Source organism: Protobothrops mucrosquamatus, unplaced genomic scaffold (assembly GCF_001527695.2).
Source record: "Protobothrops mucrosquamatus isolate PMUCROS unplaced genomic scaffold, P.Mucros_1.0 scaffold434, whole genome shotgun sequence".
In the NCBI taxonomy this organism is placed as follows: domain Eukaryota; kingdom Metazoa; phylum Chordata; class Lepidosauria; order Squamata; family Viperidae; genus Protobothrops; species Protobothrops mucrosquamatus.
In genome coordinates, this window is record NW_015386759.1 from 240,298 (window position 1) to 259,144 (window position 18,847).

The 18,847-nt window shown below is 40.0% G+C and overlaps 1 protein-coding gene across 1 annotated transcript in view; it reads left to right on the top strand.

Moving 5' to 3' along the window:
- The window catches only part of R3HDM2 (R3H domain containing 2), a 77,070-nt gene extending 66,741 nt beyond the window's left edge, over nt 1-10,329 (top strand). Inside the window, exons 21-25 of the mRNA XM_015816352.1 lie at nt 1,216-1,385; nt 1,506-1,653; nt 2,322-2,422; nt 5,662-5,746; nt 9,976-10,329. Of these exons, the coding sequence (XP_015671838.1) occupies nt 1,216-1,385; nt 1,506-1,653; nt 2,322-2,422; nt 5,662-5,746; nt 9,976-10,316 (845 nt within the window). The 3' untranslated portion in view covers nt 10,317-10,329. The remainder of the gene's footprint in view (nt 1-1,215; nt 1,386-1,505; nt 1,654-2,321; nt 2,423-5,661; nt 5,747-9,975) is intronic.
- The last annotated feature ends 8,518 nt before the right edge of the window (nt 10,330-18,847 follow it).

An 18,847-nucleotide genomic window follows, 5' to 3' on the forward strand; every position in this document is an offset into this window, starting at 1 on the left:
GAGTTGAAGTCCACGAGTCATAAAAAAAGCCAAGGTTGCCTACCCCTCATAACATTACCTGTGTACCCTTCCCAGCCTAGCACCGTTCAGATGCTTTACGACTCTTCCAGTTTAATTAGTATTCTGGAAGTTGAATCATAGCAGCTTTTCTTTTTCAGTTTGAAATGTTTCTTTTATCAGCCTATTAAGATTAGGTTAGAAATGAAACCATCCTGGAGGACATACATGGGGGTCTCCCTAACCAACTTGCTCAGACTGAAGAAGCTACTTGGATAAGCAATGAAACATTTCAACAAACAAAAAAAAGAAATCCAGTTGCCATGACTCAACTTCCAGACAACTCTACTGGATGACTGAGAATCTGCATCGACATATTTAACTAGTATTTTGAAAATGTTGGGAGTCGCAGTCCCAGCATGTACCAGAGGGGGGCACACCAGGTTAAGGAAGATTGGTCTACTGCAGTTGACCAGTCTGGTTTATTGCTCATTGTTCTAAATGAAATGATTTTCTAAAACATCATTTTATGAAAGCTTTTAATTCTACTTTGGACTCCAGGAGAAAGGGCACAATGGAAGTAATAGTAGCAGTAATAATAAGGCTTGTAAATCAGAATATTTCTGTCCGTGATTGTGTTCTTCATTTAATGTGCCTAATCATACACTATGCCTCACTTTTAGACCTTTTAGAACTTGTTGCTTTTCTCCCCCCCCCCCATGCTTTTAACATTTATTTCATAACATTTCTGAAAAATAATTTATTTCAAGTAATTTATTTTACTGCTTATGTAGTTCTCTGAAACTTAAATGGCCATGTACATTAATGATGAAATGCTAGCACAAGAAGCCTCTGAGTTAAGCCAATTTACATGAGTTGACATGAGTTTACATGTGTACAAGGAACATAAAACATGGGCCACCATATTAGCACTTGCCAAAAAAAAAAAAGCTTGATAGTCTTTGCATACATCCAGAAAGGCAACTGCCATTTTATGCATATGCAAATATGACAGGCAAACTGTACGAAAGTTGACTTGCTCAAGCCGTCCTGGTGCCATAAGCCAGGAATTGCCTCTGTTAAAAATCAGTTCCCATGAAGCTTCTCTTGTGACCACATCCTCTCCAAGGAGAAGAGGCTGGAAAAGAGACCGAGAAGGTTGATGCTTGACACGATGTCCATAATGATCCGATCATTTTTTCCCCCTTCTCTTCTTAGGGGTATCTCCGGCAGGGCCTGGTGTTGTGGTCATGCAACTCAATGTGCCCAATGGCCCCCAACCTCCTCAGAATTCATCCATGGTGCAATGGAATCACTGCAAGTACTACAGTTTAGACCAGCGAAGTCAGAAGCCTGGTGACATCTATAATCCAGACACCAGTGCTCAGGTAGGGTGATGGGGAAGAGGCCCGGTGGAATAGAGAGAGAGAGAGAGAGAAAGGATTGTCAGTAGTTGTGCTAATGCAAGCCTGTGACTAGCCTTTTGATTTTTTCCCCCCCATTTCTAGGCCAGCAGCACCCAGCTGAATAGCCCTATCACATCCCCCACGCAGTCCCCTACACCATCGCCCGTTACCAGCCTCAACAGTGTCTGCACAGGTCTCAGTCCCCTTCCGGTGCTCACACAGTTCCCCCGGCCTGTGGGCCCAGCACAAGGTAACAAAGGTAGTGGGAGAGAGAATTTATCAACAATAAATTTATCAAAATGAAGATCAGCCGTTGTGTTTGCATTAGAATAAAGGGCGATTCCATATGAGCGATTTTGGTCTTCCCTTCTTGTTTGGTGTCCTATTCACCAATTTGTCAGTAGCAGTAGCACCTTTTACAGTTTTACACCTTTTAAGGTAGTTTCACTGCAAATTACAATGCCCAATCTTTAGAAAACCACAGAACAGTTCCCTGTGGTTTTATACTGTGATGCTGAACAATCCCAATATTCTCTGATAATACTTGAAGCTTCCAATGAATGCAGTTTAAATGCTTCCAGCTGAATCTTTGACTGACTAAGAACATAGGCATTTTACCTGTCAATAGGTATGTTTTCAACTGTTTGCCCATTGATTTATAGACAAGGAAAAATTTCTCTTAATAAAGAAGAGAAGATTGATTAAGATCATACCAATGTGCCCAACAGACACTGCCAGTCCCCAGTCGCATGCATAGTTAAACAGCTGGAATATCATGAGATCACTAAATTTCACTTAGAAAAGATTGTCCACATTTGATTATTATACTCTCTGTGTCCTCCCCCATCCTTATTTATGATACAAAAAGAGAGTCGGGGGGCCATCAGTTAACTTTTCTTGGTCTCTTTTTCCCCCCAGGTGATGGGCGCTATTCCTTGCTGGGCCAGCCGCTGCAGTACAATCTCTCCATTTGCCCCCCACCTCTCTTGCACAACCAGTCCAGCTATACCGCACACCAGGTGAGAGGAGGCAGAGCTCGAGGCTTCAAGGAAGCATCTCTCAGCTGAGTGGTCAAAATTTGAGAGGGTCTTTTTCCCTTTAAGAGATTAGCTATAGACCAGTGGTGGCAAACCTATGGCACGCATGCCAGAGGCGGCACTCAGAGCCCTCTCCATGGGCACGTGTGTCATGCCCCGGAGAGGGCAACCGTCCTCTTCAACTAGCCGCCCACTAACTTGCCAAGGTCCCACGTGCCCGGATGCATCCCAGCACCCATGCGCTTGCTGGCCTTTGTGTGCAGGGGCCAATGGTGTCAGGCAGCAGCCGTCCCGGCCCCTGCCTCACCTTGCCCTGCGACATGGCACCCCCACCCTGCCTCACCTCACCCCGCAGAACCTGCCCACTGCCCCACCTGCCAGAAACCCCTGGATCTCCCCCAACCCTGCCCGGCCCCCACAGGTGTCCCTCCCCAGGAGCAACATCGAGCTGGCCATGCCCACCCTGGCCACGCCCACCTGTCTGCCATGACCACTGTAGCCACGCCCACCTGGCGGGCCACACCCTCCCGGCACCCATGCCCACCCGGCAATACATAAGTGGGTTTTGGGTTGAAGCTTGGGCACTCGGTCTCTAAAAGGTTCGCCTGCTATAGACCTTCTTGACATTAGATGAGCCATGGTGGTGCAGTGGTTAGAATGCAGTATTGCGAGGCTAATTCTGCCAGCTGCCAGCAGTTTGATTCTCACCAGCTCGTGGTCGACTCAGCCTTCCATCCTTCCAAGGTCGGTAAAATGAGACCCAGATTATTGGGCATGCAGTATGTTGAATCTGTAAACCGCTTAGAGTGCTGTAAAGCATTGTGAAGCGGTATATAAGCCTAAGTGCTATTGCTATCAACCAATTTTTCCCAACAGAATCCTCTTAAGATTCTTTCCACTTTTCAAAAATAGGAAGCAGTCGTGTTGCAGCAGCAAGCAATCATCCTCTGTTATCTTTGCTTCCAAGAATTGTTCTGGGTTCCACATTGCCTAATAGACATTGTGCAAAAAAAAAGAAACAAACAAACAAACAAAAAAACCTAGGTAGTTGCGGCCCAGTATTTTAATACGGACATGTGACTGCCTATCCCTGCTGGTCCAAAAGATAAAGAGAATGGCTGCTGTAGTATGTATTCTGGCAAATGGGTGCAAGCATTCTCTCCCCTGGCCCTCATATGCTGTTAAAACTCCTGGTGTACTTAGAACAGAACAAAAAGATGATAGGTCTGACTCTGTCAGAACAGAGGCCAGTGTTCCAAGGACTTACTTTGTGTTGAAAAATAAGTGAATCATACAGAATATAGATGTTAAATAAACACAGGTGAAAACATTCCATAGATCTGTTTTGTAATTGGCTGTGTTTGTTTATTACTGATGACCGTGGTGATGTCTCAGTAAGACCATTGTTGTCCTTTAAAATTCACCTTTTTCAGCAGTGAGACTCAAAGTGTGCACAATGCAAAATTTCCCGTTCAATTCCAAGCCTGCTAAATTTCATTTAGCAAAATTGCTCCTTTTCAGACCTAGTTGGGACTGACCCATTGGTTAGAACAGGGCTTTTCAACCGGTGGTACATGTACCACCTGTGGTACTTTGCCACATGGCAGGTGGTATGCGACCATCCCAGAGATGTGTAGCGGGGGAGGGGAATGAGCTGAAGCGACCCAAGCCTGAGGGAGAGGCAACTGCAGGACTGTCTGGGCTAGGCAGAAGCCCCAGGAGCTGGCAGGGCTCCAGCTGATTGGCGCTTCCAAAAGCTGCAGGGAGCTGGAGGTGAATTGAAGAAAAAGGGGAGGGAGGAGAGGAGAGGCTATAAAAGAAGCTCAGCAGGCAGGGCTGAAACAGGGACAGAAGAAGCAGCTGTTGCTGGAAGAAAAGGTCTCCTAGTTCATTTTCTCTCAGCGCTGATGAAATGAAAAGCCGGCAGACAAGCATGTCAGAAAGGAGGTGGGTTTGTTTAGTTCTGGATCAGCTGGCAACCTGATTGGGTTACCATAAGGATTTTGTACAGTTTTTACAGTGTTTTGTAATTCAGAGGCTCGGTTTGTGTGCTTTGGTTATTGGAATATTTTAGTCTATATTTTAGGCTAGCAATGAGTCCAAAGTGTTGACTTCCGTAGGTGTAATCCCTTTAAACAAATGTAATTAGTTTTACCCTCTTATCTTGAGTCTGTCTATGGCTTTTAAGAAAGTTTTCATTGAAGGTAAACAGGCTTAATTTAAGGCTAAAGCTTTTCGCAATTGCCGGAGCCTTTCAATCTCGGACTGCAACATTGTGACATGTGACATGCCTGAGGCAGCTTAAAGAAAAGAAACCCGGAGTTTATGTGTTTATTTTGTGAGCCTTTCTTGCTTTGCATTTGATTCCTGTGTCTTTAAGGGTACAGGGGAGGGATTGTGGGGGTGCATTCTTACTACACTGTGGAAAGTGCTCAGAAGGGAGAGAGGAAGAAGGGCCGACCAGCTAGCTTGGGTTTACAAAGTTAGCAACTTTAAGACCTGTTGACTTCAACTCCCAGAATTCCTCATCCAGTCATGGTGCCTGAGGAATTCTGGGAGTTGAAGTCCACAAGTCTTAAAAGTGCCAAGTTTGAAGACCTCTAAGCTAGCTGGTAGTGGTGCATATTAATAAACATGGATAAATTCATCATACATTTGTCAGTGCAAAGGGAAAGTGATTCAGCAAAGGAACAGCCACCGAAAAAATTAAAACTGGTACTTTTTTCCTTTTTTTCTACAGTTTGTAATATTTTATTAGATTATAGAATAAAATACAAAAATACAAAAGCAAATAGTAGGACACAGTGGGGAGGAAAAAGGGGGGGAAAGTGTGGGGGAGAAGGGAAAAAGAACTGACTTCCTCTGTTGCAGTAGAAGGAAGCATTAACACTGAACCTCAACATTTTACTTTTCCATAATATTATAAACTAGCCATTTCTATAACAACAAATTAATCTAATCAGTAAAACCCAAAATCTTGCCCCCCCTTTTTTTTAGTCATCAAGTTTTTGACACCTTGCTAAGCACTGGTGGTACTCAAATATTGTCATGTCCTAAAAGTGGTACAATCTGTGAAAAGGTTGAAAAGCCCTGGGTTAGAATATGTGAGATTAAACTTTGCAGGATGTAGCACCAGCTCCTGGAATAAATTCCAGCATAAAAATGTGAAGGGTAGCATATTTGTGTATCTACGTTACTGTTCTTTTGCTCTTCCATTACAGGCACAAACAGGGATGAAGCATGGCAACCGAAGTAAGAAGCAAGCTCTCAAGTCAGCATCCACAGATCTTGGGACAAGTGATGTAGGCAAGTGGCAGCTCCCCAGTCCCATTACAGTAGCTATCTAGAACTAGAACATCCCAACTTCAGGAATTCCTAGCCAGCGTGGCCAGGTTTAACCTGACGTGAAAGGATTAAATTGATGTAGGTGCTAGTGCCATTTGGCTGTGAAGATCTGTTGTGTTACTTTCACCAGAGCTTGGACTCCAAACTCATGATTGATCATGCCTTTGAATTTGGTAACAGTAAACTGTTTTTTTATGGAGGTGTAGTCCTTGTCTTACAACAGTTTGTTTAGTGACTGTTCGAAGTTACAACGGCACTTGAAAAACCTTGGGCTCAATTCTAGTTGTAAGTCAAGGAGTACCTGTACTACACTTTGCATCTGAAGATGTAAGTGTGCTGCAGGATGTCTGATCCATTCCGGTGCTACTCATAATTTTTTGGGGGTCTCTCACCTCAACAAATGTCCCAGGTGCCCTCTTCTGGGTGAGTCCTAATGGACTTGCCTGACAGCAATAGCAAATAGCAAAATCTATTGCATTGGCATCCCACAGTGCTTCCAGCATAGTGCCACTATTTCTTCAAGCTTCCCAAAAAAATATGGGTCTAATAGAGCCAGCCTTTTACATGCTTGTCTTTTCTCTCTTATCAGTACAGGGTTTATAGACACTCAGCCCACTCATTTTCTTCTGCAGATGCCTTTTTTTAAAAAAAAAAATGTAATAATGTGGACTTTCAGGAAGTTGGCCATGTGAAACTAACTGTTCAGGAGTCTCGTTCGTTTTGGGGAAATAGTAAGCAAATTTGATTTGTGCAAGGCAGGCTAAGTAGCAAAAAAAAAAAAAAAAAGTTCCCATGTCAATCGTTGAAGGGTGGTGCTGAAATTAATCCCATAAACAAACTAGAGCTGTTCCTTTAAGCCACTCTGTTTGCACTCTCCAATGGAAAATTGTTTGGGGCTATATTTGTTACATACCTGGGTAATATTAGCAAAGAATCCTGCCTGCCAGGACCCAGCGCTCCTACTAACTGGAAACTGGAACTGCTGTGATGCTCCCATACTTGAGACACACACATTCAGATATGGTGCCAAGGGACTTAGTCAGTGGGACTAATGTCCTGAGCACAGAACCCTTGCAAAAAACGATTCAGTGTGTATATAAAGGTGACTGCAGGGAAATTTCCTTGTCTGCTTACGTCACCTTTTCCCAGCAGAGTCTTTTATTTAGGGATATGGAGAAATATAGATTAGATACCGATCAAGATGCATACCCACGCAGTCATCCTCTGATACTAATTTCCAACTTGATAGGATATTTTTTTTATGAACCATCTATAAGGAAAGGATTTTTTTTGGGGGGTGTTATAAATGTTTTGCCTCAATCATTCTCTTGTGAATACGTTGGGAGAATTGTATTTAAAGTGGAGTGGTTAGAAGCATCCCACCAAACTGCATTCCCCAGAATTGTTTAGGAAGCTGTCACATTTATATAGCCTGTATATATTTAAATCTCAGTATTTTCCTATCATTTTCCCCCCTGCTAATCTACAACACTGTGATTTACCTCTATAATACAGGTAGTCCTCAACTTACAACAGTTCATTTAGTGACTGAAGCTTCAGCAGCACTGAAAAAAATGATTTATGACTATTTTCAATATTTATAACTGTTGCAGCATCCCCATGGTCACGTGATCAAAATTTGGATGCTTAGCAACTGATTCATAGTTATGACGGTTGCAGTGTCCCGCGGTGATGTGATCATCTTTTGTGACCTTCTGACAAGCAAAGTCAATGAGGAAGCCAGTTTCACTAAACAATCATATTACTAATTTAACAATGGTGACAAGAAAGGTCATAAAATGAGGCAAAATTTTGCTTAACAAATGTCTCACTTAGGAGCAGAAATTTGAGGCTCAATTGCGGTCGTCAGTCAAGGACTACCTGTAATACATTCTTTGGAAGACATTTTTCTTTTCAATTTTTTTTCTTTGTTTTTTTAAATTCTATGTATAGTGCCCTTCAAAAACCAGATTTTGCTTGATCGTTTACCGTACACTTGTAATTTAAATGATATGAACGATGATTGAAGCATACAGTAAAATAAAAAGCCGCAATTAGATACTTACAAACATTATTACAGCATTGAATTTACAGTTAACAGAACGATAGATGAGACCCATAAGCTATAGACCTCCTTGCCTGGTGCTGAAAAGATAGCATACACCGTGAAAGTGAAATATAATTTTATCATATTTTATCTATCTAGATATTAAATTGCTGTATTTGATTCTAATTTCATTTTAAAAATGTACTTTATCCCAATTTTGTTTTAAATTGAATTTTATTTTTTTACTTTAAATTATATTTTAACCAGTTCCATTTTAAATTGTTTCTACTGCATTTTAGCATAACACAGGGGTAGGCAACCTTGGCTCTTTTATGACTCATGGACTTCAACTTCCAGAATTCCTGAGCCAGCCATGCTGAGGGGAAAGGGAGAGGTTTCCAAGCTGAGCCATGCTGGCTCAGGAATTCTGGGAGTTGAAGTCCACGAGTCATAAAAGAGCCAAGGTTGCCTACCCCTGGCATAACGTGTGTTTGGAATTCTGTGCCTTGAGATGGCCCAGGGGCTAATCAATAAAGTAATTAATTAATAATTACTAGCATGCACCAGGCATATCTCAGAAAGGACGCTGAGTCAGAGAGGCTACCAGGGCTCCATTTGACCAGTCACCCAGCAACAGGTCTCAAGCCAACAAGTTTCAATATTCCGTTGCAACCAAATGCACCTAAGGGATATGAGTGCCTGCATTGACCAGCCCACTCCCGCCTCTTCCTGCATTTGTAAACCCTCTCTGAAATTTCCCCCCAAAAGGGAATGCAGTGCACAGAGTACAGGAATGTATCCATGAGAATCTCAAAAAAAAAAAAAAAGGACAACCAGATTAAATCAAGCCATTGGCATAGATCTTTGATGATGGGCTTTTTAAGGGTGCATGTGCCCCCTCTGTGCAGGCTCTTTGGTCCTGTCAACTCATGGAGGTTTCAGAATGTCCTTGAAGATGAGGGCACATGTTTTCATGCGTTTTTTTCCTTTTCTGTAGGATTTTAATTGATAATTAGATAATAACCTGGTGATGATGGGTCTCCAGAGATGATGCCCAAGTTATTTTGGGGTCATGGGTAGTTCTCTGGCCTCAGATTAGGCATCTGTGCAGTAGTATGTAACATACTGTATCTGATTAAGATGAGTGATTGTTTGAATAGGTCTCCTTCGTTTGCGATCTGCTTTGCAACGTTGCCATCCAAGTGTTTGAAGGCAATAGACAAAACGGTGCTCATAAAAACTAAAAGCATCAGTGCTGATGTTGTTTGATATGGATCGTACGTGAAGTTAGCAGTATTATCTTCTCTAAACCTGATTGCCCATCCCTCATGGTTCTAACTATACGATCAGCTGGCTGCCTACAGCATGTTCATGGTATGTTTAGTGTACTGACAAATAGCACCCAGCTGGACTTGATTAGAAATCAACTTTCTGCATTGGATCCCATGCCTTTGGATAGAACTAAAATGATTTTGTCTTGTTTCTGAAAAAACAAACAAACAAAACAAAAAAACCTCATTACATTCTTGTGTTTTTCCACAGTTGGCTATCCCTACTAATGTCTAATATGATGAAACAGATGGAGAGGAACTGGCTGAGATGCTGGAATAGTTTCCCAAAAGAGGGAGGGTTGGTGTAGCGTTTTGCAGACGTTGCTGAGGGACTGAGGTCATTGATAATAACCAAAGCCTGACAAAAGCAATTTGATACGTGGAGATATGGCATCCTACACGGCTGGGGGGGGGAAGTGTTTCATTTAAACAGGCTCTACTGTAGTAATGTAGCAAAGGAGATCCTCAGCCTTGCTTGCTTGACTTAAGGCACAGGCGTTCGTTGCCTCAAAGGAGGTAATAAGTGATGAAGTTACTCTTTCGCTTTCAAGAAAGTGGGACTTCTAAAACTAACTTTCCCATGGTCCTTAGGTTCTCTTTCCAAGGCCAGTAGCCAAAAGCTCTAAAAGACAAAGAATTCAGTCCTGGGAGACTGTTGGCCTGGGAGAGGTAGAGATCTAGAAAGTTAGTAACTTAACGAAAGCTGAAATTGCCTCATGTTTTGTTCAGCCTCTTGCTCCCCCCCCCCCAAGAGGAGGATACTAACCATATTTCTCTTCTTTCCTCTTTGCTCCGGCTGCCTCTTCCAACAGTGTTGGGCCGTATCTTGGAAGTTACCGACCTGCCTGAAGGGATCACACGTACCGAGGCCGACAAGCTCTTCACCCAGTTAGCCATGTCTGGTGCCAAAATCCAGTGGCTCAAAGAAACTCAGGGGCGTCCTGGGGGCGGGGGCGACAATAACCACGGGACTGCAGAGAACGGCAGGCATTCTGACCTCGCTGCCTTATACACCATCGTGGCCGTCTTCCCCAGCCCTTTGGCAGCCCAAAACGCATCCCTGCATCTCAACAACTCTCTTAACTGCTTCAAGTTGCGTATGGCCAAAAAGAACTACGACCTGCGTGTGCTGGAGCGTGCCAGCTCCCAATAGGAGCAGACAGAGGGGCGGGAGGGGGGGCAACAAGCACATTGGACTGGCCTCTCCAGCCTCTCTCCCTCCCCCCCCTCAACGGCCCCTTGACCAGCCTCCTTTAGTTCCACATGCGCCTCCCCCTTCTTTCTTTTGTTTTTCCCTTTTTTTTTTAATTTGGGTGGTAGAGGGGGAAAATTTCCTGGAGATATTTATATGGACAAAATGAAGAGAAGAGACATTGATTTGTTTTGTTTTTGTTTTGTTGGGGGGGAGGTTCTGTTTTTTTTATTATTATTATTTTTGTGTGGAGGAACATGTCCCCTTTGCCCCCCCCTCCGGAACCCGTGTATATTGTTTTGTTCAGCGTTGTGCCGCGGTATGGAGCCGTATTTAATTGCACATACAGATGTTGGCTGGGTATATTCACTGTACATTTTATTTAATCTGGGTTTATTATTATTAATATTATTATTTGGTTTTTAAATATAAAAGAATCGTCTGTCACTTTAAAGCTGTTTCCTGCCTACCTCTCTTTTGCAAACTGAATGTTGGGAGACCCATCACAAGCAAGTACCAATGACCATTTTTTTCATCCCAGGCATATAAAATTAGGAGGCAGACCTGGAATATTGTATTTGACCTTTGGGGGGGGGGTGTGAGGGAGGGCAGAAGGTTAGGTTAGCTATAACCTTAAGCCAGAGCCAGTTTGAACCTTGAGTTATACAGCCAGTTTTGTCTAGTGGTTAAGCCATCAGGCTAGAAACCAGGAGACCATGAGTTCAAGTCCCGCCTTAGCCATGAAAGCCAGCTGGCTGACTTTGAGCCAGTAACTCACTCTCAGCCTAAACCACCTCACAAGGTTACTGTTCTGGGGAATGTAGGAAGAGAAGAAAGATGTGTTTGGATATGTTTGCCACTTTGAGTTATTTGTAAAAATAATAAGGTGGGATGCAAATTTTAATAAACAATAACGAAATAAATGTAATAAGTTGGCACTGAACTCTTGGATTACCTGAGAAGCAGGTAGTTCGAATCTATGCTTTTATCTCAACACAAATGTCAGGTAAGATGCCCTTTGGAGAGGCTCCCTTTCTTCCTCCTTACTGCACTTTAATTCAGAAGAATTACAAACAGAAAATTTGCATACAAAAGGGACACAACAGTTAAGGTAATAGAGTTTTTACATGTGGTTTATATATAAAATCCTAGTTTGTATTACGTGAAAAAATAAGGTACTTGTAAAACTGGTTTTTCTGCCCTCCCCCTCTACTTAGCCACAGCAGCAGAGATGTGTGTAAGCTCATTTTGTGTGTGTATGTGTAGCACTAAGTCAACACTCCCTTTGGGTCCTGTTTTAGTTATGTTAGATTTAAATATCCATTGTGTTTTGCCCCCAGAGCCTTAGATGAAAATTTTAGCCTAATACATCGCAGTGCAATAAATTACAATTTTAGATTTGTATCAATCATTTACTTTCAGTTGGAATTTACTCTGATCAAAAAAACTTTCCCATGATCTTCAAATGTGAATACCCAGACATGTTGTAGATGTTTTGCTTCTGATATTTAGTTATACAATTATTGTTTGATTTAATAATCTGGTAATTTGGTGACTGCTAAAAGATGATTGATTTTTACAGTCCATTATTTTAACACCATTCCATTTATAGAAGGAAGCTATAAAATCAGAATTAGAATACATGCTATCATTGGAAAGGCCTGGGCTATGTCAAGTTCTCCCCAATTGTATAATATTTAGGCTATTTTGCTGCTATTTGCATTTTAGCAGCAAAATGGCCTGAATATTACGCAATTGGGGAGAACTTGGCATCGGCCAGGCCTTTTCAATGATAACATGTATCCTAGCTCTGATTTTTATGTTGTCTAATTTCAAATTGCCTACTGTAAAAGGAAGCACTGGTCAAGTGGTAAAACCTTCCAGAAGCCTTTCCCAACTCAGTCGTGCTGGAACTACGAATCCCAGAATTTTCAGCCTGGCTAGCCAGAGGAAGAGTTGTGGGATTTGTGGTTACAGTACCTTTGGAGGAAGATATGTCAAGGTGACAATGGCTGCTGTATAACAAAAAGGCAAGGAGAAAGGTTTTTTTTTTCTTTCTCAATAGCAGCTTTCTACAGAGTTAATCTGTTATCCGTAATTAGTTAATAACACCTCTGAATTGGATAATTTCTTCTTCTTTTTTTTAAATGTAAAACCTCTTGGCAAGTATGAAGCATTAGGAAATAAAGTTGTTTTAACAAAGAATTTTATTCTGAAAAACCAAAAAGAGTTGCTTGTGGTTTAATAATTGCATGAAATTTTTCAGCGTGAAGAAGGAAGCTGAATAAGTGAAGAGGTGCTAAAGAAGAATTGTTTTGAAGCTGTTTCATATCTAGGATGAGAGGATACAAAATTTCAAGCTGCAAGACTGACATCCAAGGAGGCATCACGTTCAGAATCTTCTCAGTTTAGAAATTGCAATACATAAATCCAATTTCGTCGAAGAGCTACAGCGATAAGGATTCCCAATTGGTACTAATGTATGTGGTAGCTTTTGTGTAGAATTGTAAAATACCTAGATCTTGGCTAAATAATCTTTTTCAAAATTCATGGGAGGAATGGAATCAATCGCTTAATGCAAGCAAAACTGTTGCAGTTTATTTCCAGGTAAATGATATTTCAGTATCAATCAAGTATCAGGTGAAAGAATTCTGTAATGGGTTATGTTCTGTTCTGGAGACTATACAGATAGTCCTCGACTTAACAACAGTTCATTTAGTGACTGTTCAAAGTTACAACAGCAGTGAAAAAAGTGACATGGCCATTTTTCTTTTCTTTCTTTTTTTTTAAAGTAGATATTTTATTGGTTTTTAACTATAACAATCTCCAATGCTTGGAATACAGTGTGTTGTCTTGGTTTATATTTTAACAAGAAAAAAAAGGACAGTAATAATTAATTAACAGTCAATAATGATTAAATTTGATAATTCCATAATTAATATATTAATTAATAATACATTTCTTTGATCTTCCCTTCTCCCATTTGTATTTTCCTTCTTCAACCTTAGCCAAAATATAATTCTTAATATTTTCAATATATAAATATTAGGTATAGGCATTTTTATATTTATACAAATAATAATTATATATATAACATTTTTTTCACCGTATATTATTTTCATAACCATCATCTCATTAGTTCAGCATACATCCTATTTTTATAATTTTTGTTCGCTTGGATTCCCTTATATTCAATCCAATTCTTATCAGTCATAATTTCTTCATATTAGTCATCTCACTGTCTAAATTTTCCCATTTAGGTACATCATCCCAATATTTTATGTTATGCATTATAAAACTTCTATACTTTTTATCTCTCTTATAGTATCTATATATAACCTTTTTAATCAGTTTATATTTTACTTATATATTAATAAAAGTTACATCAACCTACTATTTTAACATTTAATATGTTATAAAATATACTATATTACTTAAATCTCATTATCCTTCTTGTTATAAGGCCCCTTTATGTTTGAAATTCTCTGTTCTTTTAGCCATATTCAAACAAATGTTTATTCACGTAATAGTCCATCTGGTAGGACGAGTCAAATCTCTTGTATCTGTCTCCGATCTTCTTTTGCCAAGTAATTTTCCAAGTTGGTGTAATCTGCTTACCCAACAGTACCTGTATTTTTACAAATGTTGGGAATACAAAAGATGAAGTAAGTAAGATAAATTTTTTCTGTCCCCCAAACTTTAATAGTTCTCCTGATAATTCAATTTTTCTTGTATCAGAACCTTGTAGATTTTTTCCTGTTTGTGTCAAATTGTAATATTTTTCCTTTGTTATTTCATCAATTTGATCATACTCTTCTAATTTGTAAACTTCTGTCTGATTTGTTTATTCCTTTGTTGTTATTTCCTGGGTATTTTTTAATTGTAGATTTAGATTGGAAATATGCTTATTTAAATCCCTCAAAGTTGTTTCAAATCTCATCGTGGTTTGAATCTATTGTCATTTGTATTTGTCCTAACATTACATATATTTCCTCCGGAAAAGTATTTATCTTGCCTTGAAGTATTGCTTCTGGAGGCCCTTGATTTTCCAGGCTAAGTCCTTCAGGAGAAAATATTGAATGTGGCATCCTGTCATTTTTTGATACGTATGTGATATCCATGTTGCCTCCCCCCCTTCAAATAATCTTTCATCAATGTTTTAATTCAAAAGTCAATTTATCAGTCAGTCAAAATTACAGGTTCAATATATTAAGCCACTTTAAATCCTTCCTGCAAATTCTCCTCTAAAAGATTAGCCAAAAAGCCAAGGTTTTTTTCCCCATAAACAGTTCTTAGCTTTAAGCAACAGTTCAGGTTTTTTTCCCCTTTCAAACACTTTTTAATCTTATAGCTGGCTCTTCCTTTGTTCCCAGCTGTCTTCAAGGTTATTTCAATTCAAAGGAACAACTTTTTCTTTGTTTCTGGGCATTCTGCCAATTTTGGGGTCCTTATTGTTAGTGTTCTATTCTCTGATTCTCCACTAGATGTCAGCAGTTATTTCTTTTTTTAGTTTTTCTTTCAATCAAAAAGTTATTTTTGTTATATATTTTTATAATTCCATCAAAAAAATTTTTAGGGTATAATCTTGACAGTTTTTTAGTTCCTAGGTTTGTCCACACTGAAATATTTTAAATCAAATCGACAGGGGGCCCCTCCTTCACAGTCATCTCTCTGGGGCAACTTTGGACCCATCTAGGGTCCCCCAAGCAGGAAGAAACTAGTTGTGGGGAGCGGAGGACCGCTTTCGCGCGGCCATGCGCTGCAGATGCAAAAAACGGAAGTCTGACCATTTTTCACACTTAAACTGTTGCAGCATCCCATGGTCATGTGATCAAAATTCAGATGCTTGGTAACTGGTGCATATATATGACGGTTGCAGTGTCCCGGGGTCATGTGATCACCTGTGGTAACTTTCTGACAAGCAAATTCAATGGGGAAGCCAAGTTCACATAACAGCCATGTTACTAACTTAACAACTACAATGATTCACTTAATGACCGTGGCAAGAAAAGTCGTATAATGAAGCAAAACTCACTTAACAAATGTTCCACTTAGCTAGATAGATTTTGGGCTCAATTGTGGTCGTAAGTTGAGGACTACCTGTATTATATTCCAGAAAACCTTAGAATTATATATAGTACACATAATCAAATTACTTTTAACATAGCTTGTTTGGTTCCATTATGGATTAATGAACAAGCCATGGTTAAGCACTTATTGAAAAACGTAACAAAGGACTTTGCAGGTGGAATCTTGTGACACAGTTAGAATGGGGGAGCCCAAAATGGTTGACCGTTTGTACAGAGTTTAGTAGACTAAATGGGTAGAGTGGAAAGGTTTTGTGCATTTATTTTGTCCTTTACATTATTAGGAGGAAATGTTCTCTTGAGAATTGACATTTTGGAGTGTTGTCTTAACAGAAATGGCCTATGGATTGTTCATCCTTAACTTGGTGCAAGACGTCAACTCAGCCTTCGAGTTGGCCATCAGAAGTATACAGCACATTCAAAAGTTGTAATTTACAGCGCACTCAGAATGTACATGTCCTCAAAAGTAATATCAAATCCCATACAGGTGGGCAAAATCAAGAAAGGTAAGTATTACACCAATTTTAGATGTATACTAGTAAATACCAGCACAATTCAGACTCTTAGTGCATGAGGAATTTCCTTCACTTGGTTATTAGTGAATTCATTAAGGTGGCTCCCTCAAGTCTGCTGTGCTACTTCATCATGGAAGGTGTGTTCATCAGAGAGAATAGGGAAGGAAGAATGCTGAAGGTAGATGTCAACTACATATATATCCATTAGAGTCACCCAAGATCTGAAGATCATCTCACCTGCTCAACTAAAAGCAAGGCACCTACATCTCAGCACATTGACATTGCAGCAGCAATATCAGAACATGCTGGAAATGGAGATGAATGATTATTTTACTGACACCAAGGGCATAATTTCCTAGTGCTTGGGAGTAAGCACTATGAATCTCTATTTTACCAAGAAAACCACATATAACACAAAATTAAAATGAATAACAATGTGCCAGATGATGGGTTCACCAGGTTGGATGACACTCAAAATGCTATTGAAGAACAGCTAAGGATGTTTCTGATACTAAAGATGTATATGACATGGCTTAATTAATGGCCTTGGGGCCACCATTTGCTGATGTTATTCAGGGAAAGAACATCTGAAGCTGCAAAGACAGAATCACAGAAACATGAAATGTCAGAAATAAGAATGGGAAAACTCATCACAATGAAAGATTAATAGGGTCACCACATGTTGACATCTTAGGCATCAGCAAATCAAAAAGGACTGAAATTGGACATTCAGTGAGGGTTATGCTGTTTATTGTTGTTTTAACCAGTCGTGTCCAACTCTTGGTGACTTTATAGTCAAGCAGTCTCCATGCCACTCTCAAGCACAACTTTCAGTTGTTGGATGTTCATGTTTGTATCAATTTTGATGCCGTTTATTACTCAGACATCATAGCAGTGTTGTATTCAAAAGAAAGAGCTAGCAAGGACAGTGTTTGGGCAAAATACAGTCAATGACCTAATAAAGACTTCATAGACATCCTTTTAACAGAATGATTATTCAACTTTATGATCTAACCACTGATGCAGAAGAAGAGGAAGTTGAAGAAGGTTATAATTAAGTTTGCTCTGAAATCAACGGAAGCTGCAAGCAAAATGTGCTGCTTGTGGAGATTGGAATGCCAAAACTGGAACTATTAAGGAAGAAGATGTAGTTGGATTGTATGGCTTAGGTAACCAAAATGAAGCAAAACGGCTTATCAATGTCTGTCAGTCCAGTGAATTTCTTCATTGCCAACATAGTCTTCCAACAACCCAAATGATGCCCACGTACATGGACACCATCAGAAGGTACACAGAAATCAGATTGATTAAATTATTGGTACAAGAGGTAGAAGTTCCTTCCTTCTGTTATAGCAGCATATATGTGGTCAGAGGCCGACACTGGAGCAAATGACAAAGTGTTCATTGCAAGTTCCAAGCTAAGTAAAGGAGGAAGGAAAAAGCCTCCCAGTTTCCACTACATGATCTTGAGCTTATACCTACCATTTTCAAGAACATCAGGAATTCCTTTAATGTCTTAAGCCTAATTGAAAGGAACCAGAGGAACTGTGGAATGAAATAAAAAAAGGACGAATGTGAAAAAAGACTGCCGAAGACCAAGAAATGAAAGAAAGCAAACAGGATGTCAGAAAAATTGGTGGAAGTTATCAATTGGAGAAATCAAAAGACGAGACAGAAACATCTCAGGAAGGACCACAAAGAATTTCAGAGAACTGTTAACAGAGTTAAGAAGCAGTATTATAACATCTGATAAGAGTGGGAAACATGCCTTTTCCATAGCAGCTCCTGCCCTGTGGAACACTCTCTCCCCTGAAATTTGAAAGCTTTCTACCCTCACTAGCAAGTCTTGAAGATCTGGCTTTTCCCCCAAGCATTGGGATAAGATTGAATAATTGCACATTAGAAGTTTGACTTAGCACTAAGTCTTTCTTTTTTCTTTTAATGCTGTAATGTGTTTAGTTTTATAATATGGTGTTATATGTTATATAACTTCTGATTGGAAGTTGCCCAGAGTTGGTTAGAAGATGGGCAGCTGTATACATATTTTAAATAAAATAAATAATATTAGAACCATCATTAAAAAGGCATAACAAAGGATGTTCTTCCTGCATCAACTCAGAAAACTCAAAACTGTCCAAAGATCTGCTGATACAGTTTTACAGAGGAATTATTGAGTCTGTCATGTGTACATCTATAACTGGTTTGGTACAGCAACCAAACGGGACAGGCACAGATTTCAACGGATAGATAGTTCTGCAGAAAAAAACAATTGCAACCAGCCTGCCTCCACTGAGGACCTGAATACTGCAGAGGGATGACCCCTCAAATACTAGATATAAACTGTTTTAAATTCTCCCCTCAGGATATTGCTACAGAGCATTGCATGCCAAAACAACTAGACACAGTTTTTCCCCCCTGTGCCTTCACTCTGCTAAACACATAATTCCCACACAACTGTCTATGCCAGAAGATATTTAACCATGTAGCAGACTATTACTATTCTTCTCATCTTTCCTATTACCTACTCCTATTGGTATCTTATGACTGTCACTTTGTTGGTTGTATTTTATGATTTATCATTTTTTTGCTGTATGTATACGGAAAGCTTATGCACCGTAGACAAATTCCTTGTGCGTTCATTCACACTTAGCCAATAAAAAATATTTCTATTCCATTCCATTCTATTGTCAAGAGAAGAATTCATATAGTGAAGTCGTCAGGAGACAAGTAGAACAGAGCACTGATTTACTGGCAGCCGGACCAACTGTGGGCAGTATCCGTGGCAAAAACTCTCCAATGGCCAAGATCCTTGCCTACGTTGAGGAAGGCTGGTGCAGAAGAATGAGATACCCCAGGAAGCAGACAAAAAAGGGAGACCAAAAGGAGGGCA